This window comes from Scardinius erythrophthalmus (assembly GCF_964197995.2).
Source record: "Scardinius erythrophthalmus genome assembly, chromosome: 23".
Lineage (NCBI taxonomy): Eukaryota > Metazoa > Chordata > Actinopteri > Cypriniformes > Leuciscidae > Scardinius > Scardinius erythrophthalmus.
This window is the reverse complement of record NC_138243.1, coordinates 11,288,802-11,314,982: the sequence shown is the minus strand read 5'-3', so window position 1 is coordinate 11,314,982 and position 26,181 is coordinate 11,288,802. Positions and strand designations below refer to the sequence as shown.

The following is a 26,181-nucleotide window of genomic DNA, read 5'->3' as shown; positions in this document are numbered from 1 at the left end:
CGAGCATAGATGAGCTAAGAGGGTCATCTTTTCTGTTCTCATTATGCACAGAGCATCATTGTATTCTTCTGCGTGGCCGTAACAGCGGTCATATGACTGAGGGGTAGGTGGAGGGGTGCCACCACCCCATGAGCTCTCCTTCAGTCATATGACCGCTGTTATGACCATGCAGACGAATACAAGGATGCTCCACAGGATGCGTAGGGTTTGAGTAAGTCTAACCTTACCAATGTTGTCAAATAAATAGGCTGCCTGAACTATTAAAGCTAGATGATAGTCAAACTGCTGTGCTAGCATCCTGCTACAGTTATGTTTTGTGCATAGGGGAATATTCCAGGTTCAATACAAGTTAAAGACCACATGAAATTGTTTAACATGTGTAGTCTTATATTTCCTGTGTTGCATGTTCCTATTGAAACAGGAAGTTGTGGTGGGACATGTTAACAACTCCTCTCCCTAGGCTTTAGCAATGTCACAGCGGTAACATGACTTTCTGCTTGCTAGTCGGTTGCATGTGGTATTGGGGGAGGGACATTCACATTCTAGAGAGCATTTGATTAGATAAAAATCTGTGTAGTGCAAGAGGAGTCATCAATATTTTTCACTGGTTTCCGGAGTCAGCGTGAATTAGAAATCCACCCTATTTTCTAAATGCATGTTAGATCTTATTGTGAACGATTCATCCATGCAAGTGTTTTGATTTTTCTTTTGTTTTGATGTAATTTTGAATCAATATGCCATAAATGGATCTTCTGGTGAACCCTCAGACTTCTCTTTGTTGACATATGCCGCCCTTTTCCATTTATTAAGTCCACTTTTACCCCGTCCCTTTCTTACAATCAACCGTAAGCTCACATTCAGATCTGCCTCCATCCAATCAACAACCAGATAGAACCATCTGTTTTACTTACTGTAGATGTACATCATAATATAGAATAAAAGATCATATCAGCCATTTACCACTGGTGGGCCAATTTTCATGGGTAAAATCATGCCATTTCGATAGGAATCCACATGATCTGGAATTTCACGTGTGGACGAAAGATTTCCCCACACATATTTTTGCATTGAGTTGAGGTCCCGTGAATTTTCTGCAGTGACCAACAGAAAGCCAGGATTCAGCCCTTGTTTTGAGACACTGCTTATGATTTATGGGGATTTAAAAAAAGAGGTTTGGGTGGATTTTTACCATTATAGGGTGGTTGTGCACACACACTGCCGACACATATTTATGTTCAAACACCATGTAAAAGTGAATTTTGCATTATAGATCCCCTTTAAAATAATGTATTGGCAACGTGATTGTAATCATCATTATGCTATAACTTGTATCGATAGGGCAAGTGTTGCACGTTCCTTCAAAGTCAGGTACATTCTCGTCTGACAACCTTTCATAAGCATCATTCTGGACAGTTTTGTGCCGATACTCCCCCTCACGGTCTGTGTTTACAGTGAGTAGTGAAATCACACCCCAGCTAAGTGCAGCAGCTAGGGCTAGCACAGAGATAAACCGACCCCTTCCTTCAGAAACCTGCTGTGCCTCAAAATGGCTCATATCTTATCAAAGCCTGAATTTGAACATTACACACAACCAAAGCAGTGCTCGAAGAAAGATTAGCAACATGTCGCTCTTGAGCTTGGTCAGACCTCTTTGTTTTCCTTTATTTGACAGCAGCTGAGGTGAAAAGGTTGTGGACAAACACAGACTGTTAGGCTCAGAACTTAAAGTCCAACCAATAGTTGGTACACCATTTCTCCCTCTTCAGTCTGGTTTCCCCTATATAGACGGTTCCCATTAGCAGCTATGCAAAAACATTCACAGTACACAGACATGCATTGTCAGGGCAAGAAGCACATGTGACTGAAAACAACACTTTTAATAGGGGCCAGGCCATGCCCCTACCTCTCATGGGACCCTTTATGACAAAAACAGATCTGCTATACAGTCGCCCACCATCTACGCCGGCCCCAGCCAAATCAAAAGTCCTCTGTTTTGGGGCCGCTATTGACTGAAACACTGCCACTCATTGTTTCTCCTGATGTTTGCACTGTGGTACAACAAAGCTGTGTCCTTTGAGCAAGACATCTTGGGTCGGTTTTGGGCCATGAGTGTACAAAGCTTTAGACAAATGTGATTGTTTGAAGCTCATCATGTGACGCCCCCACACTCATTTCCAATGCATACGATCCCTTCATTCAGACGTGATGAAACGCATATGCCTGGAATACTCTGAACTTCATAAACATGTTAAATATGCTACTTTCCACCACGCTTCACTCCTTTTTGTATTTTCCGTAGAGCGCATAAAAACCTTTTTAAAGACCTTGGCCAGAGGCCAAAATTAACATTCACAGATTGCCAAATGCTTTTGGCAAATAAATAAAAGTTGCAAGTTAGCTGCATGGTAACTATCTAGCATATTGTGCTGCGGGTGCAACCCGATCTCATGAGAAAACAGAACTATTTTACAAGGTGGTAATTTCGTACAATGCGATTCGGTTTTCAGAAAAAAAAAAACTTAAGCATGACAGTCCACCTCTAATCTTAACCCTCAGTTGGGCGTAAGCAGATCGCAAGAAAACGTACAACTGATATTGTAAGAATTCACATGAATTAGCCACCAATTAGCCAAAGCATAAAATAGTTAGAAAGTGGTGAGTGACACAATGAACTGCATTGTTTGTCGCAAACATAAATAAAAAATAAAAAAACAATACATTATTCCATTGTCATAGAGACACAATTCATTATTTACACCTTTATGCATGCTTAGATGATTTCTTTTTCAAAAAATGTTACGTTTCCATACGAATCACATTGTATGAATTCATATGAAGTTGCCACCTCATAAAATAGTTACATTTTCTCATGAGATCTGGCTGCACTCACAGTATAATATTCTGGTTAGACACCACAGAGCTAACTTGCAAGTAACTTTTATTTGAGGCTGAAATGTTCTTGCTCCGTGGCCCCTGGACTTTCTAAAGTTGAGGAGCTTTGCTTAAATATAGACATATAACTAATTGAGCTTTCAGTGAAGCTCAGTGGTTTATTGAGATACTGTGACTTCAGACGAAGATAAGAGGAAAAACTCTGACCTTGACTGATTTAGTAATTAGTCATAATGCAGAACGACTTTAACCTGATAACCCGACGCTGTGTCTCCTAATTCATTCTCATAAAGCTTTGTCTCACTTCTTCACCTCACACTCTGTCACAATCTTCACAACCTGTCATAATTAAAATCTTCTAAGCGCTATTACTTACAGTAAAGGGCCTCAATCTCTTTGATCCAGTACTTGGGCTGGACGTGACTCAAGTCTAAGCAATTGTTCCCTGGAAGGCCTAGTATCTTGTCATAGCAAAAAGAAAGGAAATTAAACAGAATCTGTGATAGAAAGGGCATAAAGGAATGTAATAATAGGTTGTACTGGTAACCCACCAGACATGGCCTTAAAGAAAAAGTTCACACACAAATCATAATTCACTCACCCTCATGCCATTCCAAACCTGTGTATTTTTGTTGTTGTTGTTGTTGTTGTTGTTGGTCTTCATGGAGCACAAAAGGAGAAATTTAGCAGAGTGTTGCTCTTTTCCATAAAATGATGTGAATGGGGACCAAAGACTATCTCACAAAAAAAAGGACAAAAAAGATGATAGAAGTCATTATTCACTGATAATCTTGTCTGTTGCAGCTCTCAAATCTCATTAATGTTCACATATATTGTTGCATCAAATGAATAAGTCATGGGATTGAAATCTTAATTTATGGGCCCAAATTATTTCATGACTATTTTTTTTTTTTATTTGAGACCTGTCAAAGAAGATTATTTTGAGTACTCCTGTCTTTCCTCACACAAATCTATTGTATGGCTTCATAAGATTTTGAATAGAGTCATTTGGGCTGGACTCATGATTGTTTTTTTGGGTCTTTTTTTAACATTGACAGCCCCTTGTCACCATTCACTGTCATTATATGGACAAGACATCCTGCCTAACATCTCCTTTTAGTGAACCATAACATTAGGGTGAGTATATGATTTTTGGATGAATATTACTCCAAAATATTATAATGATGCTATTTGGGCCACATCAGATGTCTTGCATAATGCAAGGCTTTAAATGCAGCATGCTGGATTTCTCTTAGTCTGCGACCTACATCTAAATTGTTTCTGACGTAGGCAGGTTCCTGTACATCACCAATGAGTCAGAACTCCAAAAAGAGAACGCTGATTCCTGTCTGAGCTGGAACACTGTACGTTAGCCATCATTTTTGCAATCTACGTCTCAAATCTCAGAAAACATTCTCAGAAAAAACCCAGTGACAGTTACATCTCACTTCCATCTGATGTTTCAGTTTTTGTCATTTCTGTTTTTCAAAACCCACCGTTTGGTTTGGTTTATCCTTTTTGGTTCATTGATAGCTGTTTCAGAGGCATTCAAACCAGAAATTATTAGCATATGGGAAGCTGACGTCAAAGTCACCAGAAGATCTACCTGGTTCAACGAGACTGACACGATAACTTTCCAGGAAAATTGTGAGTATTTGAATCATTCGTAGATTAAGGATTCATATTTAGGAAATGAGCAGGCAGATTTCCCGGTCTGCACTTAGTTTAGTAGTCCAGTATAAATTCATGTTACATTCGTTTAGACAGTTTCTGGTTTAAAGGAACAGCATTTACTTCCAAGATTATAATTTTGTTTTATACTATACTATTTTTTTTTTAAATCAAAGTTACATCAAAGTCTCATCAAGTCTCAAGCAATATAAAATTAAATTAAAACGTCATTTTAATTCTGCTCATATTCTTTTGTTTGGGTAGTTAGTCATTAAATCTTCTGTAAAAACACCTATTGATGCTAAAATGTATCAAGGAGCAGGTTTAATTAAAAATTAGATGACTTGTCACTTAAGGCCAATAAGTGGACCAAGTTTCAAGCATGATAAGGGGTAATTAGCCAATCACAGCAACACGCCTCCTTTCACGTGACTTTTTTTTGAAGGCTGTGTCTCACTTGCCCCTTTGGTCAAAATGTCCGTGGTATCAGACTAGAATAGTGATTAGATCAGTTGCGTCCGAGTGGGTGTAACAATACATGGTGATTTAATGACCATGACAGTGTTAATCAGTCAGTGTTAATCACATGCTAAAGTGACAGAGTTCCACAAGTGCATTAGCTCATGCCTAGTTCTTTATTTGATTGATTTTATGTTTTATGTATAAATCATTAAAGAAAGCAGTCCTTTTATTGCTTCATAGCTCTGGCACTAGCGCAGTGTCGAATGTGTTGCATCAGAATCATTAGCTGTAATTGTTGTTACAACTGTGGCAATCTTTAAAAGCTGACAAGTCATGCTGTGTGTGTGTGCTGCTTCTGGAGCGTTAGCGGCCTTCATGGGTTTAGTGTACTTTCTGTGTTGAAAGTTCATATTGTGACATCCGTTTGCTCATAATGAGCCATCCCTGACATTGAAATTATTGTTTGCACTGCCACTTTGAAAAACTTTTCTGTCAGTTTTCATCACAATATTACTTAAAGTTTCTTGCATGAATTAGTGGTCTAGTTGATTTAGTTACATTAAGGAGATTTCATTAGCTTTCTAACTAAGGGGGGCGTTTACAAAACAGAAAACTTTGTATGCATTTTGGCCATACATTTACACTACAACAGCATTTTGGGGGCCTGAAAACGCAAACTTTTGACCGTAGCTTATCGATTAGATTAAAAATCGATAAGCTAGTTGGTCTGTAGGCACACATTCTGTGATTTACATTAACATATATGCATTTGGCAGACGCTTTTATCCAAACACATTTACATTCTTATCAGTTCTTTCCCTGGGAATCGAACCCATGACTAGGGCTGCACGATTTGGGGAAAATGTCATACTGCGATTGCGATATGCGATTGCGATATAATAAACAAATGGTTTCATGAGTCAACTTGCTTGGTTCTCAAGTAAATTGCACACACGGATTAGTGATAATGTGGAAATGTGTATTTCTCAACTCAAACTAGAAACAACAACTAAATGCACTTTTTTCAAATTAAAATATTTTTTTCAAAATTAAATATTGACATCTTTGTTATAAACTTGTTATTTGTCTCAATAGTACAATAGTAAAAAATAAATGTCATATTTACCTGTGCCCTTACTGTCTAACAGGTAGGCCTAGGACATATATAAAGTTTTGAATAAAGTTATCAAACAGTCTGCACTGCATAATTTATAAATGAAATATACACTAATCCTTATTAAAGCTACAAAAGTTATTTAGTCAAGTGCAGTGAGTAATTTGCTCTGTTCCATTTGTTCTTTATTTAATTTAAGCCCAAATTTATTTATTTCATAAAATCGCAACATTTTGCGTCATATAATCGCATAGGCTTGACATCGCGATTGCGACAGCGATATGATTAATTGTGCAGCACTACCCTTGACCTTGGCGTTGTAAGCGCCAATGCTCTACTGTTTGAGCTACAGGAAAGAAAAAACTAACTACAGACTATGGCAAAACTATCTGGAGGGGTATTTTGTTGCTAACATTTGCCATTTGCCACAAGGGGCTCTGTAGTGTTAAAGGTGCAGTAAGCGATTTCTGAGAAATGCTGTTGAAAGTGGATTGAACTGAGCAGCACAAGACACTTGTAGCCAATCAGCAGTAGGGGGCTCCATGATGGGGGAGGAGAGAGAGTGAGCAAGAGGGAGATTTGAAGAAAGACTGTAGAAAGAGAGATGGCTGAGAGACATTACAAAAGAGAAAAAGTCAGAGGAATATCACTTCGGGTCAGAGGTCACTTTTATGGCCCTACGGCCATTACCGGAAGCCAGTGAATAGTTTATAAAGTTATAAGTATGGATAATTTTCCTTACAACAACACATTGCTTCGCTTCAGAAGGCCTTTATTAACCCCCTGGCCATATGGATTACTTTTATGATGGATGGATGTCCAATATCTTCAATATCAGTCAACTCTGACTACTCAAAATCTTCAGGCTGGCTCTTTCTTTTGGCAACTAGAGTCGACTTGTCCAGACGGCAAATCAGTACAAAAATCTGTAAAAAAGTAATGTAGTGTATTTCAGCCTTCCTAATTTTGGTCATGTTTTTCTATTAAAACAACAAAAAGACTTTGCAGCAACTTACTACAATCGTAAGCAAGATTCGAATCACAGCGAATCACAAAAGACTCGTGTTTGGATTTGTCAGTTTGTCAGTAAGAAGGTTTGATCACAGATTTAATCACAGCAAACAGCACAATCGGCCTCGTGAAGGAACGCATACTGGCTGTATGAACAGAATATCACAATGGAGATTGTTCATACATTTTTGTTGGTGTTTTCAGATCATCAGCAAAGAGATCATGCGTGCATGGTTGCCAGGTTGGAAAGATTAAGTAAAACACTGAGCAGAAAATGTATAAAGAATAAACAAAAATTGGCACACTGCCACTATTGCTCCCAAAAATCCATTTATTAAAATGTGGAATGTTTCAACCCGAATGCTCGACATTGCAAATTTGAATAAGTACATTTTTGGGAGCAGTAGTGGCAGTGTGCCGATTTTTGTTTATTCTTTGCGCATACTACTATTTTGAATTTCGGAAAATGTATAAATTCCCCCCAAAAAAAGAAAAAATGAGACTCTGAATTGGGGATTTAAACACCGGTTTTAAAGTTTTAAAGCTTTAACTTTTCTTGTTGATAAGCCACTTAATGGGACTACAGAGGTTGGCGGAACATTAAACGTCATCGTGCTGAACAAGTAAACATCTACTCACTAGTCCGTTTTCACAGTTTATAATCTCACTCTTGCAAACTATAGTAAACAAATTTTTCACGGGAAATGTTTTTAAACAAAGAATGAAAGAGTTGTCAGAAACTTAGTTATGGTGATGTTGATGTTGTGCGACTATTGTGTATTTCGTTTATAGTTTAGTTATACATTTGGTGATTGTATTTACACTTCAAAATTCATAAAAGTTTTGTTCATTTGTGACGATTATCATGATGAACAAAATGTAAGTATCATAAACTTTTGTCACAGAGATTGTCATCTGCAATAATCCAAAAGCTAATGGAAAAATCATATTGGGTTTTTGTCGAGGGAACCATGATGATGTGAACTTCCAGGGTTGGTCTACAAAACTACATCATCCCTGGAGCTCTCTATAACCAGTGGGCCAATATTGCAGACTTATATGCTTAATTAATCGAGAGAAGCAAATCATGATCACAGTTAAAATACAGCCCTAGTTATGTGTAAGTTTGTGGCCTATATGCTCTTCATTTTATTTCCATCACTCTATTCGAGAAACAATTCAACTGAAAAACATTGTACATGTGATTTTTCTATAAAAGCTATTTTTCTGCACTCACTTGTAAAGTGAACTGCGCTGGAATTCTCAAGAACAATTAAATGGCTGATTTGAGTCATGAGTGTTCCATCAAACGCTCTGACGTCACACAATGCAACTCAAGAGTTCTCCGCTGGCCAAATTGAAACCCTGTGTCTTCAATCCAAAGATGAGAAACAAAAGAAGCAAAAAATGAACAGCACAACAGGAAATTCTCCCCAACGGCACTTAAAAACTATTGCAACAGCGGTTGTGAGGCATCACAAATTCCCCTCTGATACACATCTCCTGAAACAATGATTGTTCTTGTGACGGATGGTTGAAACCAAGAGGACAAATTAAGGGAAATGGTATCTGATTTTAACATCGTTCAGTGAATTGTATGATTGTTCACTGTTGTCAACGTGATCAAAGGCTGCATCTGTTCTGGTTGGTGTGTGGTCTCAACTGCCCACTGACACAGTAACCCAGGACTTTTTCTGTTGTAACTCAATAGTCAAAAAGACACCTATCCTGATGCACGATTTGAGAAGTAGCTTAGCATGGAGTGGATTAATAGCTGTAGAATTTATATCAGACACATTAATTCTTTAGACTTTTACATTTGACACAACAAATATCAGCAGTCGTTTTACCTCAGGAATGCTCAGCCACTTCGCTCTCTCTAGTGAATGTGGTTTCCTTTTCCATGATGCCTTATTAATAATGCAGAAATATGAGATGTGCTAAGATTTATGAGTCTATTTCATTGAACTGGGATACTGTATGGTTTCTGTATAACTATTCTCAAATTACTCTGCACTGTAATCAGTTAGTGTCTGTAACTGGGGCATGAGTCATTGTGGAGGAAAGACAGTGGTGTGATATATAGACAGCAAACCTCCCTCAATAGTGTGCCAGAATACCAAAGTGACGAAGGGTGGGTGGAGGGGGGAAGGGACTGACGTCAAGCCGTCCACAACACAGGGCTGAACTCTCTGGGGCATTTTACTTTATATAGGGGAGGGGAAAGGACATAAGTTTGTGATTGTTTGTGTGAACAAATATTGCATACTTGGTTGGGTGTATTTTTGAAGATTATATTTTACCCCATTTCTTTTCTTAAACTTTAAGCACTTTTCCTTTAAAATGTGCATCATAATGTGAAAACAAATCTCATTTATCATCATAATGTCTTCTCAGTCATTAGAGCATGACACTAGCAATGCCAAGGTCATAGGTTTGATTCCCAGGGAAAGCAAGAACTGATAAAAAAAAAAGTGTACATGGAATGCAATGTTAGTCGCTTTGGATAGAAGCATCTGCTAAATGCATGAATGTAATGCAAAGTAAATAAACAAAATATATTTATATTGATTAAATTTATAAACAACAGTAAAGAGATTTTTTTCACATTGCGAAATATATGTAGAATTAAAAATAATTTTATGTAGACATGATATAATTTTTTTTTTAAATCACAATGAATTAAAATCAAATCAGTGCAACAATTATAAATTGTTAGACATGAGTTACTTAATACTTAATGAGATACTTAAACTTTTACCTAACAGATGCATGTATTGTACTGTAACAGAGTCAACAGTGTAACAGAGTCTACCGTATTTCCATTTGCAACCCATTTTACTTCCATAATGGGACATATTTCTGAGTGAAATAGGATATTCAATTAGAAAAAATGTTGTTTACTCTTCATAAAACAATGCATTAATTGATATTTGCCAATTGATTTGATTCACCAACAGGAAAACAGCTGCTGAATTGAACTCAGTTCATAATTGATTAACTTTGCAACATAAATGTCGTTATTGAACGGAATTTAAACAACGTTGAACTAAAATGACACTATTATTTTCTGTAGAGCTATACTTAAAACTGAAATAGAATTTGTTTTATAATTTATACATTTTACAGAATTAACCGTTTTTCCTGTTTATTAATGTGAAGCTTCTTTGAAACTATCTGTATTGTCTGAAGGGCTACATAGATGTGACTTGACTTTGAATTGAGCAAAAACAAAGATCCCAAGAAGTTCTTTCAAATCTGTGCATCATCATACAATAACCATAGTTCACTTAATTTGACACAGGTTTCCTGCTCTGTGAAATGTATGTGATATTTGTCAGACATATATGAGTTGGGCCAAGATTGTATCCCAGAGAGTTACAAGTGGCAGGCAGCCTTACATAGCACAAGCATTCATCAATAAGACAGAGATGCCATTGCGTGTTATATAACAATCTATTTTTATTGCACAAAGCTGGGTTTGTTCTGGGGAAAGGGAGTAGTCAGTTGTGGCCAGGGTCACATGGGTGACCAACTCAATAAAACAATATGTCCTCAATGTTCCTCGAAATGCATTCATCTGACAGGTACACAGACATTCATTTGTTTCAGACTTCAGAAATCAGTGGAACAGTCAGTATCAACAAAGTATGTGTCAATCAATTTATGATTCAGTCAATTCCCAACGAAAAAAAAAAAACAGCTCTAGCTACAGCTAAAGCTCCTCCCGAGGCAACGTCGACGCTAAAGCCCCTCCGAGGCGACGATGTCCGATAAAGTTCCTCCAGAGGCTACATCGATGCTAAAGCCCCTTCCGAGGCGACGACGTCCGCTAAAGCTCCTCCCGAGCCGACGCCGGCCACTAAAGTTCCTCCAGAGGCAACGTCGATGCTAAAGCCCCTCCCGAGGCGACGTCGACCGCTAAAGCTCCTCCCGAGGCGACGACGTCCGCTAAAGCTCTTCCCGAGGCGACGTCAATGCTAAAGTCCCTCCCGAGGCGACGACGTCCGCAAAAGTTCCTCCAGAGGCGACGGCGATGCTAAAGCCCCTCCCGAGGCGACGACGTCCGCTAAAGCTTCTCCTGAGGCGACGGCGTCCGCTAAAGCTTCTCCCAAGGCGACGCCGGCCACTAAAGTTCCTCCAGAGGCGACGTCGATGCTAAAGCCCCTCCCGAGGTGACGTCGACCGCTAAAGCTCCTCCCGAGGCGACGACGTCCGCTAAAGCTTCTCCCGAGGCGATGTCAACCGCTAAAGATCCTCCAGAGGCGACGTCGATGCTAAAGCCCCTCCCGAGGTGACGACGTCCGCTAAAGCTTCTCCCGAGGCGACGTCGGCCACTAAAGTTCCTCCAGAGGCGACGTCGATGCTAAAGCCCCTCCCGAGGTGACGACGTCCGCTAAAGCTCCTCCCGAGGTGACGGCGTCCACTAAAGCTCCTCCCGAGGCGACGGCGTCCACTAAAGCTCCTCCTGAGGCGACGGCGTCCGCTAAAGCTTCTCCCGAGGTGACGACGTCCGCTAAAGCTCCTCCCGAGGTGACGGCGTCCACTAAAGCTCCTCCCGAGGCGACGGCGTCCACTAAAGCCCCTCCCGAGGTGACGACGTCCGCTAAAGCTTCTCCCGAGGTGACGACGTCCGCTAAAGCTCCTCCCGAGGTGACGGCGTCCACTAAAGCTCCTCCCGAGGCGACCTCGGCCACTAAAGTTCCTCCAGAGGCGACATCGATGCTAAAGCCCCTCCCGAGGCAACGTCGGCCGCTAAAGCTCCTCCCGAGGCGACGTCGGCCGCTAAAGCTCCTCCTGAGGCGACATCGACCGATAAAGCTCCTCCTGAGGCGACGTCGACCGATAAAGCTCCTCCCGATGCGACGACGTCCGCTAAAGTTCCTCCAGAGGCGGCGTCGACCGCTAAAGCTCCTACCGAGGCGACGTCGACCGATAAAGCTCCTCCCGAGGCGACGTCGACCGCTAAAGCTCCTCCCGAGGCGACGTCGACCGCTAAAGCTCCTCCCAAGGCGACGTCGACCGCTAAAGCTCCTCCAGAGGCGACGTCGACCGCTAAAGCTCCTCCCAAGGCGACGTCGACCGCTAAAGCTCCTCCAGAGGCGACGTCGACCGCTAAAGCTCCTCCAGAGGTGACGTCGACCGCTAAAGCTCCTCCCGAGGCGACGTCGACCGCTAAAGCTCCTCCCGAGGCGGCGTCGACCGCTAAAGCTCCTCCCGAGGCGACGTCGACCGCTAAAGCTCCTCCAGAGGCGACGTCGACCACTAAAGCTCCTCCCAAGGCGCCGGCGCCGCTAAAGTTCCTACAGAGGCGGCGCCGACCACTAAAGCTCCTCCCAAGGCGACGTCGCCGCTAAAGTTCCTACAGAGGCGACGTCGACCGCTAAAGCTCCTCCCAAGTCGCCGGCGCCGCTAAAGTTCCTACAGAGGCGGCGCCGACCACTAAAGCTCCTCCCAAGGCGACGTCGCCGCTAAAGTTCCTACAGAGGCGACGTCGACCGCTAAAGCTCCTCCCAAGGCGACGTCGCCGCTAAAGTTAACCGATAAAGCTCCTCCCGAGGCGACGGCGTCCGCTAAAGCTTCCCGCTACTAAACTTGCCAAGGTACCAGCACAATAACACACTAAATAAACATTGTCTAACTATCATTAACAAAATGGCAGAAAATATTGAGATATCATTTTTGTCATTATCACACACCCCTATAAGAGTGTAAGATTATATAGGAAAATGGGTTTCAAACTAGTTGTGTTAATTTTCTCTTGTTCATTTCATAAAACTGCAAAACTCAAACATATTTCACAATAGTATGACACTGAGTCATTTTTGAATAATCTATATAATTATGAGTGCATTAATATCAGGAAATATGTGGGGCTGACAGCAGCTAATCTCTGGAGGCGAAAGGGAGCCGGTGGGGTCAGATTACCTCAGTGCTCATGAGAAAACATGAGTCTGACTTAACCGTGAGACCTCTGTCATTCTCCATTCACTCACACATTTGGTCACAGCCTTAAGACACATTTTTGATACACATTGCCAATGCATTTCTGATACACAGAACCAAGCATCGCAAGCATAATGTTTGGTTTCTAGGTTACTGTTTTGACTGATACTTACGTCAAGCGACAGTGTTATTTTAGACATCCAAGCAGGGTCTTGTTACGGAAGCGGAAGTGGTGAAACAAGACTTGGTCAGGCACATTCTATTTCTCAACCATTCCAGCTGTCATCCTTCGTCTCAAACAGCCATTACATTTAGCAGAATAATCAACTATCATAAATATACTCTAATTGCCTCAAGTAATTATCTAAAATGGTATTAGCTCTAAAAGCGTCACCGTTTGACTGATGCAATGCTGAATTGGAAGAAATGCAAAAATGAGATCAAGCATATTTTTAATATTTATGGCACTTTCCACAAACAGGGAACAAAATAGGGCCCTTTTTTCAAATATCTTCAAATACTGCATGAGCTGTTTTATTTTCTATTAATTTTACATTTACATGTATGCATTTGGCAGATGCTTTTATCTGAAGTGACATAAATTACATTCAAGCTATACATTTCTTCAATTCATCCCCTGGGAATCAAACCCATGACCTTGGCCAGAGATGGTTTTATTAATGGGATATAGCAGGGTCCACGGCTCAACCATTGGAGAAAGCGTAATGTCATCTTGGATCACTTGTGTCTTGATAATCAATCACATTACAGCCTTGACGTCACTGAAGTTCTTTCAAAACTGTGACAGTCAATCACTGTTTGCGGATACCATAGAAATGAATGAGAATCGCTTTTAATCCAGGGGCTATGAAACTTTTTTGCACTGAAACAGCTTTTGCGCTGTTAACCCTGTAATGCGGTGCCAAACTTGTACAGTATGAAATGATGGGGTGTTAGAATGTTACATCTAGATGCTTAGCAATCAACAACCAATCACGTGCCTCATATTCACTTGCTTTAGACGGTCACGGAAACACTGCACATTGTATATAAAAAGCAACTTCAGAGAAAAAATGTCAAATGCTGACAGAAAACGTAACAATTGGAGTGAAGAAGAGAGCTTTCATTCATACCATTATAGTCCAAAATGTCCATTCAGTATAAACTTGATAGTAAAGGCTATCTATAATACGAGGATGTGCAATGCTAAAGCCTTTATGTAAACATCTTGCGTGCGGTGTTCGTCCAATCAGTAACACTGACACCACAAATATGCAAATAAGGATGTTAACCCTGTGTTTAGGAATCGACAGTGTGAAATGACATTTTATGAAATCCCAGGATTAACTGTTAACCCCAGATAAATTATTATCATTGTGAAACGTGAAGCAAAATAACCAAGGATGCCATTTACCCTGGGTTTAGAATGAAGCAGGGTACACTATTTCAAGTGTGAAAAGCCCTAATAAGGGCTAGCTAGTTTTTACCCCCGATAAACTGTCTCTCATAAATAAATAAAAAGAAATTTTAAATTTTAAATTTTTCTTCAAATAACTTGGGTAACAGGGTTAAAGGTTAAGCCATATTAGTGCAGTATACAATATTTGTAGTAATTGAGAAAGATCATTCACTTGTCTTCCCATCATGCTGCAGAAAGTGATCACTTCCACGTGATGTCCCTTCTTGGGTTTCACAATGTTAGGGAATGTTACATTTTTTGTAAATCATGTGGTAACAAGAAGTCGGATCCAGCTAAAACAAAAATATGTTTTTGGTAAGACAAAATAGGTTACAGTTAAAACTTTTTTTATATTAAATGACTGGATATACATACTAACTGGATTTCATTAGAAAGCATAACTATAACTATTTTAGTATGAAAATGTTAGAATTTAGAAAAAATTGGGCATAAGCAGATCATACAAAAACATATGAATGAGATGGTAGCAATTCTTATGAATTTGTGAAAACATAAAATAGTTATGATTTGTCATGAGTCTGTTGGAAGGCCTCAAGTCCTCCGAGATCGGAGCAAATATTTGATGTTTTATAAACTTGTTAGTTATTCTGTGTTAAACGAACATTTATTATAATAGTTCTCCCAAAAAAAAGTTAAGGGGTTGGTGTCTCTAATGCTTTAAAAAATTTCACCGGACAAAAAAAAGTGAACTGTATTCGGAGTGCAAACTCAGAACAACTAGGTGAACTTGAACTAGTTTGACGTGATTTTTGAAACATCTTTTGAATCATCCTGTCCCTCCATATATCTTCCTTTGTGTGCGTTGTATTTTGCTGTGTCTTTTCCCTGTCAAATCTTGCCACACATATTTGTGCAATAATCTTTCTAAGAGCAGGATTCTGTCTGTGACAGATCTTGGAGATGTATTTTCTCTCTGTGCGATCAGTCTAGGAAATGTAATCTCTCAGCCGAAACTAGGCCATGGCGTGATTTCACATTTGTTACACCGCCAATAGCACACGGCCTGTCACAAAGAGCATCCATTTATTATGCTGTCCCTCAGGCACTTCTGTTTTAGCAGATCACCTTTAGAGCTCATCTACTCCCCTTGAAAGCACATATTTCATTATGAATTGTTTTAGGGGTCACATCATATTAAGAGTCCTTTTATCCATATATTGTTTGCTGGGATGCTTTTAATAATGGATGGCATGATACATTGAAATGGTGTCAGACAGAAGAACGAGGTGTTATGTAAGGAAGTGAAAAAAAAGACTGGTAAGGATTTTGGTGTGGTTAACTGTGAGTGTTTGACTAAACCGGATTGAATTTTAAAATGTAGCATCTTTAAAAATAAACTTGATGTATTATTATTTTTATAATTTATTATTTTTACAGCATTTGAAGAATCACCATTAATTGCATTTCTACTTTTTATCCATTTAAAAAAAAAGATAAAAATAGCCTAAAATGAAAATTATGTCATCATTTACTCCCAACGGTGTTGTTCTAATGCCATATATGCTCTTCTTTCTTTTTTGGACCACAAAATGAGAAAAAAAAAAAAAAAATGTCCCGTTCGCGCTCGTCCATACAACCAGCATCAAGCTTTAAAAAGAAGCCAAAGTATCAAAGAATGATCCCATGCAAGACATGCTGCAAATTCCAAGTGTTCTGGGCATATCCGATAAGGTTTAAGGAAAAACAAAATTAAACAATTAAACAAAATTAAACTATTAGCGGCGAAGAAAATAAGCACACAAGTCGTGAGAAATCAAGATGAATAAAAACGCGACTTGAAATACAACCCATGTACCTTCTTCTCTGAGGTGAATATATCTGTTGTGCTCATCGCAACAAGTCGTTATCATGTTCACATCTGTCAACTGCCATTCTGACTGTCAGACAACTGGAGTTGGTTCGAAGATATTTATCTCAGTGAAGAAGTACAGATACTTTTTTGAGATTTCTAGGAGTTTTATTAATCTTGATTTCTCACAACTTGCAATAGAGTGTCTATTCTATTACCGCGCTAATAGAGTGTACGCGCAGACATGCATAGAAGACCAACAGCAAAGGTCAGGATTTTCGTCAATTAATCCATTACATTTCGGTTTGTTTTTCCATCAAACCCTGTTGTATACCCCAGAACACTTAAAATATATGACGCGTGTCACATAGGATCATTCTGTGATCCTTATGCATATTTTTTAAAAGCTTAATTCTGGTCACTATTCACTCCCATTATACGGACAAGTGTGAGCGGGACATTTAAAAAAAATACTCCTTTTGTGGTCCAAAAAGGAAAGAACGGCATTAGAACACCAGGGCGAGAAAACGATGACTTCTTTTTCATTTTTAGGGTAACTATGCCTTTAATGGGATTGCTAAACATAATATAATTAATAGATTTTATAGATTTTTTATCTGTGTTAAATGAAATAAAACATTTTAAAAAAAAATTTAAATGGTGGGGCCAGTGAATGTAAAAATGTGTAGGTAAAAATACTGACCAGCCGAAAATACTCTTATTGTTGAGCCCTGCTTTACAATTATAAACCGTTTCCTAAAGGAGTTTGTTACATTTAGTACACTGGAATGAGTCGTAGTAAAGCACCTGTTGGTCTGAGCCAGTTATTTTCCACCATGACAGTAAATAAGCAGTCCACCTGCTATCAGTTAGCTCAGTGGTTGAGGCTTGGGAAAAGGGAGAGTAAAATGGGCGGTACCTTTTGCTTCAGGGAAGGACATTCATCTCACATCTGTTTCCGTTTCACACCCTGCTTGCCTCTGCTTGTGTGCGTATGTGTGGATTCTGTTTGAGAACAAATGTGTTTGTGGGCTTTGTGTGCTGGATCACCTCCTTGGCAGACCTGAATCTATGGTCGCAGAGAGATGCAGATGACAAAGGAGTGCGTGATGGGACAGGTTTACCATGGAGGTTAGATTTTAGATAGATATATACCAAGATCTGAGGTGTGTGTGAGTGTATATGAGAAAGCAGAAGTGTGTAGCAAATGTATATTGCAGTGCTAACAGAGGCTGACTGTGATAATTATCATGTCTGTTCATCTTTTGCTTGAGTGTACTCAGTTATTTGAAAGCAATTGGTGTGATTTTTGAGTTTGTGATGAGTGCACATGTACATTTGTTATTCTGCATGTGTAATTCAAGTCTATTTGTTTGTTGAAAAGCAAGTCAGCAAGTCAAATTTTCAACAAGTCAAAGTCAAAAATAAATCAAAATTGACCCTATTACTTTCATAATAAGGTTACTAAAAAAGATTGTCTTTGTATGAAACAACTTAGGTTTTTGTCTCACATAATCAAGGCCATGTAGCCACAGTAACCTTTTTTTACAGTAGACTTTATTTTAGGGCACTGCTGTAGGTAAAACAAATTTTATTCCAGTTAAAATTAATATATTTCAAGTTACAGCAATAATAACAAATAACGATAGAAGTGTAATCATTGGGATGCATTTAGGAGCTCTTGTTAGCGAACTTTACCTTCAGCTTTCGTGCCCTGGTCAAAAAGTCTCCTCAAAAGTGGGTGCCAGCAGTGTTTCATTCAGGAATGCACAATGCACAACTTCTCACAATCCAATCAATTCCTTTTGGACAAAATAAAGTCTTTTTTCTCATTGTACATTCTGATTTACTCAGAAATGTCACATTTATGAAGGTAAAACATGTTTGTGAATGCATGTATCATGTTGTTAGACATCAAGTTAAGAAAGTGAAGAACTGTTAACTGATTAATGCTTAATTTTGTGAGAGCATCGTCCAGTCAAGAAGGTTTAGGAAGGTTTAATCTCTCTCTGATGGAAACTTTCTTCTTAGAATTCTCCCATTTACTTGCCCTCCTTTCTGTTTCATGATTACTAATGTCTCTCTTTTTTTTTTTTACCTGCAGGAACGTGGGCCTTTAGCTGCCTCACTGGCTTATGTAAGCAGGACGATCTAGTACACAGTCGCCTAAAACAGTCCACAAAAACACAGGTCTGACATTCCATCGGTTGCAAAGTGTCTGAAGAAAATTAAAGGAGGTAGGAGTTGTCTACAGATGAATCAGTCACAGAAACACAGGGAAGCACACTGGACGCCATGAGGGAGGAGAGTGAAGGAATTTTACGATTTCGACTTTCTCTCGATGAACATTGACAAGTCCACTTAAAGCCCGCCGTGCTCAGGGGAGAGAGTCCCCTGATATGAACCCTAAGTCCTTGGGATCTCAAAGGCAAATGCCCTTATGCCAGGGCCTGAGTGGGTCTTCCACCATGTCATGGTAGCATTGTACGCCAAAAATCAACCCTTGGAAAAAAATCATAAACTGTAGATTTGAACAATGCAAGTTGTCTAACACCAATCTGACACAGGTTTCCAGAAAAAGCTTCCTCTAGTCTCCGCTCAACTATATCAACATATATTGTTTACATTGCATACTTTTTATCTCTCTCACTCCCTGGGATTACCAGCTCAAGTCCAGGTGCAGTCAACCATGGGGTGCCGGCAGAGTTCGGAGGAGAAGGAGGCCGCCCGGCGCTCACGACGTATAGATCGACATCTCCGCTCAGAAAGCCAGCGGCAGCGGCGTGAGATCAAACTTCTGCTGCTCGGCACTAGCAACTCTGGCAAGAGCACCATTGTGAAGCAGATGAAGATCATCCACAGTGGAGGCTTCAACCTGGAGGCATGCAAGGAATACAAGCCCCTCATCCTCTACAACGCCATCGACTCACTCACCCGTATCATCCGTGCCCTCGCCACCTTGAAGATCGACTTCCACAACCCCGATCGAGCTTACGACGCAGTGCAACTCTTTGCCCTCACCGGGCCTGCTGAGAGCAAGGGCGAGATCACACCAGAGCTCCTGGGGGTGATGAAGCGCTTGTGGGCCGATCCAGGGGTCCAGGAGTGTTTCTGCCGCTCTAATGAGTACCATCTAGAGGACAATACAGCCTATTATCTAAACGACCTGGACCGCATTTCTGCGCCAGAGTACATCCCAACCGTAGAGGACATTCTGCGCTCTCGTGACATGACCACTGGCATTGTTGAGAACAAATTCACCTTCAAGGAGCTCACCTTCAAAATGGTGGACGTGGGTGGCCAGCGTTCAGAAAGGAAGAAGTGGATCCACTGTTTTGAGGGTGTGACTGCCATTATATTCTGTGTGGAGCTCAGTGGCTATGACCTCAAGCTTTATGAAGACAACCAGACGGTAAGGAGAGCCCAATTTTGTATTCGGGTCATTGGTGCAGCGAGATAATGCACTAACACATGAAACCAATGTTATCCGCAATGGGCTGCATACATCTTTACAATACATTCATCCTGTCCGTGGCACTGACAGACAAGTGCTTTTTATCAGCTCACTTCCACATTTCCTGTAGCACAGAAACTTTCAGTTACATTGAAGCTATTTAGAGAACTAACAACACCCTGCTTAAGACCAGAATAGCTTGTTGTGTTTTAAACACTGATGTCCTTACCAGTTGGGGACTAAACTAGCTTAACCATCAAGACTGATGGGGACACTGTACTGTCAAAAGAGCACCGTCCTTCGGATGATACGTTAAACCGAGGTCCTAAATCTCTGTGGTCATTAAAAATCCCAGGATGTCCTTCGGAAAAAAGAGTAGGGGTTTAACCCCTGCATTCTGGCCAAATTTGCCCATTGGCCTCTGTCCATCATGGCCCCCTAATCATCCCAATATAAACTGATTGGCTTCATCTCACTGTCTTATCTACACCAATAAGCTGGTGTGTGGTGGGCGTTCTGGCATAATATGGCTGCCGTCGCATCATCCAGGTGATGCTGCACATTGGTGGTGGTTGAGGAGATTCTCCCTTCCATATGTGAAGCGCTTTGAGTACCCAGAAAAGCGCTATATAAATGTAACAAATTATTTTTGTTCAAAAAACCATCTCTCTTTGGTCATCTAGCTTCATCAGAAAGACAATGCTAGGTGGTTTACCATCTTAACCAGTCTAAGCTGTATTGTCGGTCTTAGCAGCTCTCCCAGCCTGTTGAAGCTGGTTTGTTGGCTAGTCTTAGAGGGGTTTTGGGCCCTTATCAGAGGGTCAGACTGGGAGATCACCTTGCCTCCCAACTAAACACCAGCTTAACCAGTAGTGCGTTTCCTGTTCAGTGACATAACTCCCTGCCTAACTACCATAGTATGTAGTTGGAGACAACTACATAGTTGGAGAATTAACTAGCTAGTCATAGCTGTTTCCCAAATCCATAGTAACTTTTTCACGCATCCATCTTTCCAACCATACTAACAAGAAACTATGCTTCTAACTGCAGGTTGTGAGCTGTAAACAACTTTGCGATGCAGTTTGCAAATGTTCGTTGATTTTGGGAAACACTTAATCGTTGAACTATTTTGGTAATTACTGAACTTGCGACCATAATTAGTTGGCTAACAATGTATTTGGGAAATGCATCCCAGACTACTGGGAGACCACGGCAAATTAGCTTAGGCTTTTCTAAGCAAGGTTTTTTTCAGCAGGCTCCCCATGAATTAATTACAAATTATATTTACAGAGTAAACCTGATTGTAATTGCCTCTGACGTTAATTAAAGGTGTGTTTGTGTTAAGACCACTAATCTATATAAATGACTGGATTACTCATGATGACATCATAAAATGTGAAGCCACCATACCGTCATATTGGTATTCCCTAATGTTCCATCACATTCTATTGAATTAATAGGAAATCATCTGATTTTAATGAGACAACATACAGTAACGAGTCAGCGTTTTTTATATCTGAAGTCTCCCTGTACATTCCTACAACGCAAACGGCCTAAACTTTTAAATGGTTATTGGTTTAAAGTCGGAAATTTCCCTTCATGCTTAATATTTCCTGCATAAATGCGTGCATAAATAAATCTATTTTGTGTTAGTTCAGTTACCTGTGTCGGCTTTTAAAGCTGCTTTGAAACAGTCCATATTGTTAAAAGCGCTATATAAATGAAGGTGACTTGACGGCAGTGTGGAGTAGACACACTAATCTTAACGATTTATATATATTGCTCATCCTGCCTGAAAATACCATAAACATTACAGATAACGTTCAAAGTATCAATTACTGTACATAGCCTACATCTTTAAAACTAATCATGTGCGACTGATACGCTGCAAATCGGGTGATTTTAGATCAATGTTTTGGCTGCAAGTCAATGATGCCCTCTGTCGTTAGGGAATCGTAAGATGGCCGCTCGAACACTTCCGGTGGCTTCACCGCCTGATGACAGTTTAGAACGCAACGAGCAATCCAATCATTTATATAGATCAGTGATTAAGATTTGGAATTAACTTTTATAAACAGTCGCCTAACTGCATATATTTTCTCTCCATGTGCTTAAGCTAATTGCTTATCAGTGAGTCCAAAACTGCATAGGCTACCTATGTGCGCTACATTAAACCTTTTCCCTCGACTCACAACAAGAACTTCCAAGTAGTGCATTAGCCTGGAATATCAATTAGCGTTGGGGAGTTAAAAATAAAAGTGTTCTGCGAGTCTTGTGGGGAGGGGAGGGGAGGGGGGGGGATGTACAGAAGTGATAATTGAGTTCACAGTGCAAGGTGTCAGGGTGTACCCGCGAGAATGATCAGATTTAGCACTGGGGAAAATCACTGATGTGATGGGGGTCAGGGAAGTTTTGTGTGTCTTCTGCTGGAAAGTTTGAAACAAAAAGGAACTAACAAATCAAAGAGGAAGTGAGGAAAGTGAAGCAAGGATTTAGTGACTTGCTAGGGGAGTGGCAAAAAGGAATATGTTGAAGGGGGAAGGGCGGATCTCCTCCTGTAGCTTTTTCAGATTTGCCATTTTATCTAGTTGAAAACCATCGCAGCAGTTAGAGATAGCCTGAGGTCATCTGCAAATATAATTTATTAGCTCTAGCCGCACCTGTTTACAAAGTGTGTTGCTCATTTTCATGCCATATTTGGATCAAATGTCAAATGTTTTCTTTGGCTTTAAAGTCAACATGATATCAAAATGTATTGTTCTTTCATAACACAAGTTCCTGGTTTTACAGTATTCTGAATGATCCATCGATTAGCTTTAGGGTTTGAATATACTGAATATCCTGTTTCAGGAACGTTATATTACGGAAGTAAAATAGCTGGCTAATGTCATTTAATGTTGATTTTAAGAGAGACAGTGAATGAATATGATATATCAGGTCTTTTTTCCCTTGCTGATAGGACAGATGTTGTTGCTATGCTAATAAGTTTTTTGTTCTCCTTGACCATCTAGGAAAGGCTCATGGAAAATCTGGGCTACACAGGCCCAGACAACGTTCGTAAACATACGTTAACAGCTAGAGGAGTGTGTGTTTGAGCTCCAGGGTCTGGGGTGAGCCTCTGAATGAGATTACTCAATAAGCACTCATCTCTGAACTGGCCCACATGTGCTGCAGCTTGAGTGCTGCCAATCTCCTCTGGTTCTGCCAGTACAGAGCAGAATTTCTAAAATGACACCCCTCGCCCTGCGAATTCACTCACTGGCATGCGTCGGATAAGGCAAGTGGGATCAGCGCAGTCACCGAATGATTGAGTCGGAGTGGCAGAGAAGGGTTTTAAGCAATGCTCCATGGTCTTAAGAAAGTCTGTCTGAATGGGTTGTCAGCCATAGGGAGAAACACGAGCATTATAAGTAGAGCGATGATGCTCTGAATGTTGATAATAGGAGAAAATCTTGGTGACTTGTGTGTTAAATAGACAATGTTGACTAAGATGGCAGGGTTGGGCTAGTGACACTAAAAGCTTTTGCACTACAGTAATGTGTCTAGACAGACACTACTGTACTGTATATAGGACTGTTGAATGCAATCATTATACAGGAAAACAGGACTCTAAAACGTCTGGTTAACGCAGCATATTAAACCAGAATGAAAATACAGCAACAGGCAGAAGTGTCATGCTCACTCAAACAGATTTTTGAGCCAAGTGGATTTTGAATGGAAAAAAAAGTCACAGTTGTTGAATAGCCTTTTTTTATATATTTAAAATGTAATATATACTGTATTTATATAAGTTTGAACCCAGGTCTTATACTATCTTATTATATTCTAGTAAAGTATAAAACTACTATAAAAGTATTGTCTTTGGTCATGTCTTATTTTGCCTCGGGCACGATGTGAGCCAACACTGCTGCCCCCTCAAAAAATAAATAATTAAAAAATAGCTACATGATGCCCCTGGCCGCATGAAACATGTTTGTAAGATGTTCCAAGGCAAGTTTTCCATAACACTGCAAACACTCAGTACCTTCCCCACATAATAAATTATCTATGTATCCTCACTCTTGAAAGTTTCATTTCCAGCTGTCATGAGCTTTGCAAAAAGCTGTTTCGTTAAAAAGATCTTCATTTGTGTTCTGAAGATGAACGAAAGTCTTACGGATTTGAAACGACATGAGGGCGAGTAATTAATGAAAGAATTGTAATTTTTGTCTGAACTATCCCTTTTAGTGGAGTGATATTTTATAGATTGTCGTTGACCAGAATTCTACTAAATTTCAGTTACCACATTAAAATCCCACCTAATGATTTGCACCATCCTGTAATGCCTGGCGTCTCTAGTGTGCTAAAGCTCGCAAAGCTGACTAAAGCTTTGCAGACCATAATTGACCAAGAAATACTGGCAAGAGTATACTTTCAAGCCATTTTTACCTAATGAAAGCAATTTTACAATTGAATTATCTTTTATTAAAAAAAATCCTTTCTGCTGTAATGTCCCCACAGTCCCCCACGCATATTCCTGCACATCTGTTACAAAAGCTTTTCAGTAATTCAACGGCGCAGATGTAACTTTTCAATTGCGATTCACAATCATCTAATTCTGCTGGGGACTTCAAGCAACAGTTGTCAATTTTGTGGCACGACACATTTCATCTTCTTTTCCCCCTTTCAATATTTCTTTCTACATTCCTTTTTGACCCAACCCTCCCTTAAAAAAGGTTTCCATGGCAACCATTGCCAAGCAACAGAGCAGTCAAACGCTCCTAATCCTGTGCTGTTGACAATGAGCTGTGACCGGGAGAGGGGGGTTTACATGGTGCTCGGCAACCGGAGAGAGGGTAGACGTGTGCTCGTGCAAGCGGCGGAGAACGTGTGCTGAGAAGGACAGCGCGAGGAACTGCATTGCGCAATAGTCAGTCAAAGCAATGCAGCTCCGGTGCCAGTTGGCTGGGAGGAGTTGGAGAGAGACTCAAGATCTGGGTCACGGGAGGGATGCTTGGCCATATATCGGCTTTGATGAAGTTCATTGATGGAGGACATCTACCATCTCTCGCCTTATGTGTGTGACACCAGCCACTGAGGCACATTAGTTTCTTTTTCTTTTTTTGGTCTGATTTTTTTTTTTTTACCAGTTTTTTTATTCTGTTATCATTTATTTGCTCTGATGTTATTGTAAATCAGTATGACTTTCTTTTTTCTACTGAACACAAAAATATATTTTGAAAGATTTCTCAGTGTTTTTTGTCCATACACTGAAAAGCAAAGGATTGTTTGGTTTCCCAGCATTCTTCAAAATAGCTTAATGAAAAAATATCTTAATGAATATCTTCTGTGTTCCACAGAAGAAAGAAGGTCATACAGGATTGTAACAACATGAGGATTATTAAGTGATGACAGAATTTTGGGTTAACTAGTGATTTGAACAAACCTTTAAACTTTAGTGTGTAACTCGTCCCACATTGTTTGTGCAACATGAAAAATACCCTAAAATGTGTGACTTGTAAAGGAAAGACTACAGTTTTAACTTCCTTTTTTAACAATTTCAAAAAATAACACCTTTGCAACTGCATGGGAATATACTAAAAAAAATATATATAGTAGTTATATATACTAGTATACTATATATACTATATATATACTAGTTTTCATATCGTTTCTTCCCTATTTTGCCATATATCTGTATGAAACTGCTTCTCAAACAAGAAAAAAAAAAATGTAGGGCAAAAAATGTTTTGATTTTGTCCATGTGGAGTTGATTGGATGTGGTTGTGGTTTGCTATTGGTCGATCTCATAAGTGACAGGTTGCCTCGCCCTCACACCAGTAAATATGTCTTCAGAGAATTTAAGAAAATTATGAATACACAATGATGTGTACAGTTAAATAATTTACAATAAATCCTGCAGTATCCCATAAATTGAGATACATGTCATAAATGAGAATTGTACATTTTGATTTCTTGGTGAGTTTAATTAGCATTCTGACAGCAACCTGAAATCACACAGGGCAAATCTAGTTCTGAATTTGAATTTTGATACATTATAATGCAGCCATTGCCAGTAATGTTGAAGGATGCCTCAGACACACTGACTCATGCCTTTCAATTACTGATAAACAAGGATGTCAGTGAAAACATTCGTAGCTACACAGGCAGCTTAGCCGCTATGCATTAAATGAAGCTTTGAAGCTAACCATGTTAGTCCCATTAGCTGAATCGACTCGATTGGAAAAACATGAAGTTGGTAACCAGTTTTGATACTGAGTTAAAAAAAAAAAAAAAAGCTTCAGAGTGAGCTCCATGTTTCCTACTTTCATACATTTTTATGAAAATGCTAACAATTCTTCAACATAACATAGGCTCATTGG

The 26,181-nt window shown here is 39.9% G+C and overlaps 1 protein-coding gene across 2 annotated transcripts in view; it reads left to right on the top strand.

Moving 5' to 3' along the window:
* Positions 1-26,181, top strand: part of gnaz (guanine nucleotide binding protein (G protein), alpha z polypeptide) — a 45,157-nt gene that overhangs the window by 6,713 nt on the left and 12,263 nt on the right. The window contains exons 1-2 of one of the 2 annotated variants that reach the window (XM_081354079.1): positions 17,331-17,496; positions 18,470-19,777. In XM_081354079.1, coding sequence (XP_081210205.1) covers positions 19,055-19,777 — 723 coding nt within the window. In that variant the 5' untranslated portion in view covers positions 17,331-17,496; positions 18,470-19,054. Of the gene's footprint in view, positions 1-17,330; positions 17,497-18,469; positions 19,778-26,181 lie in introns of those variants that run through there. The other variant, XM_081354078.1, reaches the window with a different exon arrangement.